Raw genomic sequence first — 9,408 nt, 5'->3', positions numbered from 1 at the left:
CCGGGAGGGCCCCAGGCGAGGGGCCAAGGGAGCCAGGGGCCCGGCTCTGAGGGGGCTGCGGGGTTGGGGGAGCTGGGGGACAGCGGGGATTTGGGGTTTCGCCTTGGGTCTGTCGCTTTATGTCACGGCTGGCATCGTGAAGGCAGCGTAGGTCTTGAGGCACAAGCAGAAGGGGCAGAAGAGCGCCGGGCTCTGCCCCGTGCAGTATTGCAGCCCCTTCTGGAAATGCTCCGCATCGCAACGAGACTTTCTGTTCCCCGCACGTCTTTACACCAACCCAGCAACCTCTGTGTTCAATCTCTGATTCATAGGGTCCCCCAAAGGCTTTCTCCCTGTCATGGTTTAACCCGGCCGGCAGCTAAACACCACGCAGCCGTTCGCTCACCCTCCCCCCTCCCTCTCTGGGACGGGGGAGAGAAATGGAAAGTGAAGCCCGTGAGTTGAGATAAAGACAGTTTAATAAGACAGGAAAATAATAATAACAAAAATAATAATAACAATAATAATAATAATAATAATACAATGGTGATAATAGGTAAGTAATACTAGTATGTACAAACAAGTGATGCACAATGCAATTGCTCACCACCCGCTGACCGATGCCCAGCCTCACCCCGAGCAGTCCGGCCCCCTCCCCCCGGCTAGCCACCCCTATATATTGTTTAGCATGACCCCATACGGTATGGAATACCCCTTTGGCTAGTTTGGGTCACCTGTCCTGGGTCTGTCCCCTCCCAGCTCTTACTGCACCCCCAGCCTGCCCGTTGGCAGGACAGAGCAAAAGGCTGAGATGTCCTTGGCTTGGTATAAGCACTGCTCTGCAACAATTAAAGCATCGGGGTGTTATCAGCACTCTTCTCATCCTAAGCCAAAACACAGCATTCCACCAGCTACTAGGAAGAAAATTAATTCTGTGCTAACTGAAACCAAGACACTCCCCTAATTCATGTCGTCTCTATACATTTGGACTTGAGCTTCATCAAGCTGGTTTTCATCTCTCAGTATGTCCTCAATATCAGGCATGTCAGAGGGCAGCTGTAATTCCCAGATCAAAAAAATATATATATAAAGTAGCATTGATATTAATAACCCTGCAGGCCATATACCACATGGTGGTGGCTTCCACAGCCCCTGTACAGATGTTGGACGGAGGAGGTGATCGCCACTGAGTGCTGTTGTGTATTGCATCTGGGAACCCTTAACAGGAGGAAAAGTCATCTGCTACCATCTGGGAGCACTTAGTGAGGAATTAGTGGAACCACACTGAGGCATTTCTTTCTCTGAGCCAGGTTACGCAGCTGTGTCAGGGATTTCACATGCTCCACAGTGTCAAAGGCCACCAGGGCTTTGAGTCATGTGCAAGTCACCAGGCACCTGGCCATGGGCACAGGCTGACATTTTTTTCATGGTTACACTGAGCACAGGTGAGGTGCAGGGAGTCGGGAGAAATGGTCTCGGTGAGGCATTACGGTCAAACCATGCAAGGATGGTCTCACAGAGATTTCTTCAGCAGGCATCACATCTTGCATGTGTCCTCCGCAAGAGCTGCTGGCAGCTTCCACTCTGGAAGAAGAAGTGATTCATTCTTCCAGCAGCAGACTTACACAGTCCCTGCAGCTTTTTTCTGGCCAAGTTGGAAGAGTTTTGGTTCCAGAGTATTAATTCATGTTACAGTAGTTGCTCAGAAGTCCCAATGTGCAAGGTACTTCAGAGGTGCAAAGAAAGAGGCAATCCCTATCCCAAACAGCTTTCAATCTAACCAGACGGGACAGGGAAAGATTAGAAGAAAATAAATACTGCTATGCTAATTTTAAGACGTGAGCTGAATGAGAGAGAAATTAAGGAACTTTCTCTGTGTTGTTAGGGGAGACTGGAAAATATGTGAACTGCCTCCCAAGCACTGCAGAAGTATAATTACTGTAAGAATCCATGTATAGTTATTGACAGGTTAGAAAAAAAAGAAGAAAAAAAAAAAAAAAAAAAGCAAAAAGCTATACCATGACTTCTGTCAAGAATTTTCAGAGTGATTTTATGTTCAAATGAATGTATTAAGTTACACACTAAATTGGTAGGTAAACCTCTTTCAAAGTCAGATTTACTTTATAAAGTCCTCTAACCTCTCTGTTTTCAGGCAGTAAAATAATTGACTGTGATCCTCTAATGCCTTGTGATCTTGTAATTTTAAAATACTTCCTCTTACCAAAGTATCTCCTCTATTTAGACACTTCTGATAGTTTGCTCAGTAAATATTTGTAAAGCATTACATTGTAAATAGGAGCTGCAGCTGAACTGCTTGTTAAACTTTTTAATTCAGATATTTATTTGTCTGCACATACAGCTTTGGCTACCCAGTAAATTAGTTGGAGTATGATCATTAGATAAACTCATCTTGGGGGTGCTAAAACCTTGAAGCCATTGCCTTCGAGTACAAGTCTCCCCTTTCACTACTGAAGTTGTCCTTGCTAGGAGAGTATGATGCTCCAGCCGAATACAGAGCAGTCAGAGCAGGGCTGCTTTTTGTGCAGCTCTCACATATCCTGATCTTGGTTTTCACCTCTTCCCTTCCTGGCTAAAGAATCTACCACTGATAAATGCATATAAATGCATATGTCATCCTAATATTTGTACTCTGAGGAAAGACACAATGAGCAAGTAAATTTTGTTATCACTCTAGCCTGTCAGATACCATTCCACAGAATAAAATGCAAAATAAAGATTATTTATAATTGTTGCTGATTGTGTAGGTTGGACAAATATATACACGTTCACACTAGGATTTTTGCTTATTATTAATTTTTTATCTCTTTTTCACCTCCATAATTTATTTGAAAATAGAAGCTTTAAAATTTTCATTCCGCCAGAAGATGAATGCTTTGTCTTGGTGCAGAACTGCTCTGTCTAGGGATATTAAAAGCCATTTTGGATTGTGTAAGAGTAATGGTATGTTTGTGGGTGTTTCACAGAATTGAGTTGTAACTTCAAAATACGGCCCAGTGGAGTACTGATGGGATCCAACTGACAAGAGACTGCAGCACACACATCATCGCCTTTTCGGAACAGCCATCATGAAGCCTCCAGCGACACAATTTTTGATAGCAGTTTGGGTAAAGTAGTTTTTGCTGCTGGCTGTAAAACGTAGCAGGCGTTCAGCCTTTCCCTTGCCATGTGACACACACACACTGTGCATCACGTGCTGTTCCTGTGTGACCTTACACACAAAGCCCATCACCTTTGTCAGAGAGACAGCAGGCAGGTTAGAGAGAAATAAATCTGGTTTCTCATCATCCCCATCTGCACCAAATCTTTTTCTTAATAAAGCTGAATAAAGAGGTCCCAGATTAAGACCATACTGAGTAGCTATTGACGCCGAGCTGATTCCTCTAAGCTGAGTTGAAATGCAATGTTGAACAAAGGAAGAACCATATGTTCTTGTCTCGCTATGTTTGAAGAAGAAAATTGTCTACAGCGATGACATAATATGCCAGAAATTGAAAGAAAAGTCGGGCATGTAGCCATCACTAACTTTCAGATACGCTGATCCCTAAAGAAATGGCTTAGATAAGAACCAAGCAAAGCCAGGAAGACTTTTTGATCTGTGTATTCTGGATGTGCTTTGAGCATCTTTTAGAGGCAAATAGCCAGAGTAACGCTTGGGAGCTCAGGGTGTGAGGAAGCAGGGCATAGCTCAGGGAGCTGGGGGTTGGCCTTATCTCACAGATAGCTAGGGATAGGAGTAGAGGGAATGGCCTCAAGTTGCGCCAGGGGAGGTTTAGTTTGGAAATGAGGAGACATTTCTTCTCAGGAAGAGCAGTCAGGCATTGAAAGGGGTTCCCCAGGGAGGTGGTGGAGTCACCGTCCCTAGGGGTGTTCAAGGAAAGGTTGGACGTGGCACTTAGGGACATGGTTCAGTGGGTGATACTGGTGGTAGGGAGATGGTTGGACCATGTGATCTTGGAGGGCTTTTTCAACCTTAATGGTTCTATGATTCTAAGCCACGAGTGGGAAGAAGGAAAGGCCCAGGTTGGTAGCTGGCCTCTGCCAGTGGTGCTGCTGTGCTGGGTAGGATGCTGCTACTGTAGTTGAACTTGGGGCCTTCACTTCCCATACAAATATATGGCCTGCACAGTACTGTAAGTTCATGTAAGTGTATGGTGCTACTTACTGTAGTTATCACTAACAGGCATTAAAATATCCTATTATGATGATTGTTCGTTATGATACAGAAAGCCTTTTTGGTCTGCATCTCATATGGATAGGATGGAGTCCAAGATGAACCACGTCAGCACAGATTTAAAGACGAGCACAGCCTGCAGTCCCACAATGGATTTTGCCACTGAAAATCTGGAGCGTGAGGATTTCCTGATGAGCTTCGGATGGATTCCAGACAGGAGGCTGAGAAATACACTGACTCTGACAATTGCGTTGTATAGAGAAACCAAACCATGTTCTACACAAGTGTTTAAGCATAGAATTAACATCCATAGTTACGTACATCTTCAGGCTCTTCTGGAAGAAAAAGTAGTGTACCTTTGCTTTCGGACACTTGACAGAATACACAAGGAACAGCAGTGATTTCAAAACTATTACCACTATGCAATCCAATTCTTACCATATTACTCAATATTTATACTGTAGTGATTAAAAGAAGAAATCCCTGATCTGACCTTTCTCTCTATTTTCAACACTAAAGGCAGTTAAAAATCAGATGTTTCATTACATGCATTAATAATTAACAGTAATTTTGAAACAATTCCCATAAATCATTCCCATTAAATTGTCTTTCATTTTTCACTGACTCTATCTTCTATGTAAAAAGGCAGCGAAACTGCTTATCTATATTAAGGCAGCATTTTTGTGGCATTCTTCAGGGGCTGGGAAAAGTTGCTGCAGCAACAGCACACATTATATAACGCTCCATTCAATGAAGGATGATTAAGCTGGTTTGCAGGGGGCTGCAGTCCCAAGCTCTCTGTTGCTGTCAGTTTCTATCCCTGCCTGAAAAACGCCATGTATTTTAGTACAGGTTTTTAAAGTTCTCTGTAGAGAGTAATTTGGATTTAGACTAAATAATAATAATAACAATATGCAGAGATGATAATTCTAGACATTTATTGATACCATATTTTTCTCAGCATGTTTGAAGTACCAATAAAAACCTTTTTTCTTTTCTTTTCTTTTCTTTTTTTTTTTTTTAATTTTATTTTACAGAATCCAAAATATGGCCGATGCTTTACAAAGCACAGCAAGACTTAATCTACATTCACACAACTTCATGCAGCACACATCACTACACGAAACAGTAAGTAATTACCAAGCATCCTGGATTAGCAAACCATTCGTAAACTCTTGAGAGCTTACACGTTCTGGCTTCTGGCTTCTTTTTGTGGTGCCTCCAAAGCCTAGTTCTGACAACAAAGATTTAGGAGCATTTTGGATTTGTCCATTCAGGACTGAGAGGGATGGAAAGGAAACAGCCGTAAGGGAACTCAAAGTTTCATCTGGGTCTGAGTGATGGGGAGGGTAACCGTGACGTAGGGGACTTGGGTTTTAAGCCAGCTTGTCCTGGCTATAAAACCGAGTTTCTACATTTTCAGAAGAGAATCTTCAGAGAGATTTATGGTCTGTGAAACACAGAAACACCCAAACATTCAGCTCTTCCAAGATTTGAATGTTCCTTTTATGTACTGACAGCTTCCTAACACAGTCTCATATATTTCTACCTTAAAGAATCCATCTCCTTTTCTGCCCAAAGTTTCAACAGCTACATTGTCTTTCTCTGTTCTTAAAGAATCTGACCCTTAGTAGGTATTGTAAATAAGGTTTTGATTCTCATACGCCCCATTTTTATTTCATATATTCCTAGGAGAGTGAGGGCTGTCTTGCTGTAAATGGTCTTTGCTTGACAGATGGTACATCATTTTTCTTTACATCTGCTCGTATTCACTCATGGGATAGTGAAAAATCACCGCATTTGCTTTGCCAGGTGTTCTTTGCAGCCAAACTTTGTCTGGGATGGGATAGTGCATACAGACTGTGAAAGATATTTCATAGTCCCTTGCTGATTATGCTGTGTTTTCTCCATGATTTTTCAACAATAAACTGAAGAACTAGTGTTCTAGAAGGAAGCGGTGTCTTAATGTTTTGTTAGCAATTTCAGACCATAGTGACCGTCAAACATGTTAACAGAAAACACTGGGAACCGATGTAGCACCAAGCATCAGCCAAGGTGTAGGGTGCATTTTCATTACCATTTTTGCCCAGGTCACAGGAGCGTTTTTGAAGTGAGTCTCCCAGTTGTGCTCACTAACGTTGTCTCGCTTCACGTTTTAGAGTGGCGTCTGAGAGTACAAAGTGGGTTATTTTCAGATGAAACTAAACCAGATGTTTTTTTGCAGAAACACATTCAGTGTGTTCCAGCCACTGGCAGTCATTCTGCCCGCAGGAACAGATGACAACCAGTCCAAAATAAAACCCTGTAAAATGTCCATGATGCAGACCTCAGGCTCTGCCCCTACTGCTCAACACTGCTTGCTAACACAGACGTAGCCCTAGGGTGGCAGCCAGGGTATTTGCAACTTCTAGGTTTCTCAAGACTTCTGTGAGACACAGTGATTATTACTGGAGCTGGATGCCTACTTTCTCATTCACCTTGCTTACTTGGTCAACCAGGGTGTCTTTCATCATGTCCAGTTGCACCCCAATGCTCACTTCCCTTTCAGGGTGCTTTCAGTGTGATCTGCATCAGCATCTGGTGCTGGTGGTAGAAATGGATGATCAAGAGCAGTGAAAACATCTGGGCTGAACGGTTTATATTGGGTATTCAGTGTCACAGGTGGAGTGGTTGAGAGCCTCAAGAAGGTGATCCTTTCTGAGAACAGACCTTCAACTGCGGGCACCCGAGTGTTTACAAGATTAAATCCTGTGTTACAGAAGGACGAGCTGATTGGGCTGGTAGGCAGTCATTTCTTGTTTTTCATTTGAAAGAGAAATCAGCATCTCCTTCTGCTGAAAAGCTGGCCCCAAAGCACCAGCATGGCCTTCACCGCTGTTGCTACTGGATGTTGGGGCAGCAGTTGTGATGCTCCTGCCCTGCCTCTGCCTCGCCATTCTCCACGGCTTGCCTCCTCGTTTCCCCAACAGCAGCAGGCGGCTGGCATGACTGTGCTTTATTTGCCACTGCCTTGCTGGCCAGGGACAAGCACACAGGTTTTTGGAAGTACGGCCCTGCAGGCAGACAGACCCGCACCAGTCAGATGCGTAAACACACCCAGACCTCCAAACAGCCCCGACTGCTACAGCACTGATCACTTAGTGAGCAAAAGGCAGCGAGTAAAGAGCAGCGAGCCCCGTGGGGCTCCATCCCCACACCCTCCTGCCAGGGCTGCCCTGCTGCCAACACGGGCCGGGCTGGGGCGTGCGTGGTGCTGAGGGCCTGCATCCGTGCTGGGGTCAGCGCTACAAACAGGCACGCACACACATATTGCCATGGGTATATATGAAAAATATACAATATTTACATATATTTTATATATTATAAATATATATTTGTATATATTATAAACGTATTTATTTATATATTATACTTGCATTTATTTATATGTATTTATGTATTTAGAGGAGTAAGGAATTAAAGGGAAGAGGAGCATACATCCATAAAAAGTGGAATCTACCTCTTTTTCACCACATATTTTCGTAAATCCCTCTCAGTTTATTAAAAAGTGGTGGGTTTTATTATTCGCTGCACATTTTTAATGCCCCTTCACAGCTGCTGCGTATCGGGGCGTTTCTGCAGGTATGCGCGTGCAAGCATGTGCTAACACGTTAATACATGCACATTCGTAAGTGTGTATGATATATAGAAACGCATTTAACCATGGCTGTATAAACATTTAAATTAATATTTATAATTTATTGAGAATATTTTCGCGTTCAGTATTTACATTTTAATCACCATTTTAACACTTATAATTTATGATCGCTTCACCGTTTATATTTTGAATTCCCTCTACATTTACTATGAACACGCACCACGCGCACATTGCACACCAAATCACCTATTTTTCGAAAACAAAACACAACACGTGTGCTTGTGGTGCCTCCCCCCCCCGCCTCACGCCGCGGTGAGGGGGCCGCGCTGTAGGGCGCAGGCCGCGCGTGCCCCTTTAAGGCTGGCTCCCGGCGCACTCCCCACGTGCTGGGGGCGGGCGCGGCGCAGCCAGTGAGAGCCGCCCGAGGGGCGCGGCGCCTCCGCGTCCCCGCCGCGCGGCTCCTGGCGCCGCGGCCGTTGGGTTCCGTTGGGTTCCGTTGGGTGCCGTTGGGTTCCGTTGGGCGGTCAGGTGGTGGCGGGCGGCTGCCGGCAGCGGGGCGGGCGCGGCGGCCCCAGCCCCAGCCTCGCCTCCTGCCTCGCCTCGCCCCCCGCGGGCGGCTCCTGCGCGGCGGGGAGATGCGGCGGCGCCCGCCGCCCGCCGCCAAGTGAGGCGCGGCGGGGCGGCGGCAGCAGCATGGCCCCCACCCTGCTGCAGAAGCTCTTCCACAAGCGGGGCGGCGGCGGCGGCGCGGCGGCCCCCGGCGGGCGGGAGGGGCCCGCCTTCAGGTGAGGGGCGGCGGGGGGGAGCCGCCATCTTAGGCGGGGGCTTCGCCGGCAGCCCCCGGGCGGCTCCCGGCCCGGCGGGGTGCTGGGGAGATGCCCCGGCACCGGGGGCGGGGAGCCCGGGGCTGGGGAGGTGGCGGGGCTCGGGGCTGCTCAGGGGACGGGGCCGCAGCGTGTGGGCGCTGTGCCTGCCGCGGCACTGGGCGCGTAGTGCCCTGCTCATCGGGAAGGAAACGCGGCGTCCGCATCTGGCCCGAGCGGGGGTCTCTAAGCAGCTGTTACTCTGCTTTGTGCTTCGAGTCCTAGCGAGCGCTTTCTGTCAGGAAGAAAGGCTGGTGACTGCGGTTGTAAAGGTCTTGAAGCCCTTAGGGGTCTCCGCGAAGGCAGGTTCCCTGCGCAGTGTCCCCCATTGCAACCAACCTTCGCTCAGTTTGGAGCGTTTTCTGAGGTTGGGCCCGACCCAACCTCATTTTTGTCTTCCTTAAGTTAGATATTCCCCACTCCATCCTCAGTTTCAGCACTATTTAAATGATACAGCTCTTAAAACAAAAACTGGCGTAATTAAAACATCACTGTAGGTACCTGTCATTCCTTAACTCCCTATTCGTCTCTTTCTGATTATTTTTTTGGCATATGAACTGTTAATAAATGTACTTGAAGGGTTTTGCATTTGGGGTTTTCTTACATGTTAATATTGTATTAAATTTCTTCCCTTTAACTTGTAGGTGTGCTGCAATGCTCTTTCTTTATTCCAGTGATCTCTTTGTTACCCTGTAGGAGCATATTCACCGGGTCTTAGAAGCCCTACTGCAACATTT

The 9,408-nt window shown here is 46.3% G+C and overlaps 1 protein-coding gene across 1 annotated transcript in view; it reads left to right on the top strand.

Moving 5' to 3' along the window:
• Window positions 1–8,274: 8,274 nt before the first annotated feature.
• Window positions 8,275–9,408, top strand: part of FNIP2 (folliculin interacting protein 2) — a 49,400-nt gene continuing 48,266 nt past the window's right edge. Inside the window, exon 1 of the mRNA XM_027456519.3 lies at window positions 8,275–8,593. Within this exon, the coding sequence (XP_027312320.2) occupies window positions 8,502–8,593 (92 nt within the window). The 5' untranslated portion in view covers window positions 8,275–8,501. The remainder of the gene's footprint in view (window positions 8,594–9,408) is intronic.

The sequence above is a fragment of the Anas platyrhynchos genome, chromosome 4 (genome assembly GCF_047663525.1).
Source record: "Anas platyrhynchos isolate ZD024472 breed Pekin duck chromosome 4, IASCAAS_PekinDuck_T2T, whole genome shotgun sequence".
NCBI classification, from domain to species: domain Eukaryota; kingdom Metazoa; phylum Chordata; class Aves; order Anseriformes; family Anatidae; genus Anas; species Anas platyrhynchos.
Note: the sequence above shows the minus strand (reverse complement) of the source record. Positions and strands in the feature narration are given on the sequence as shown.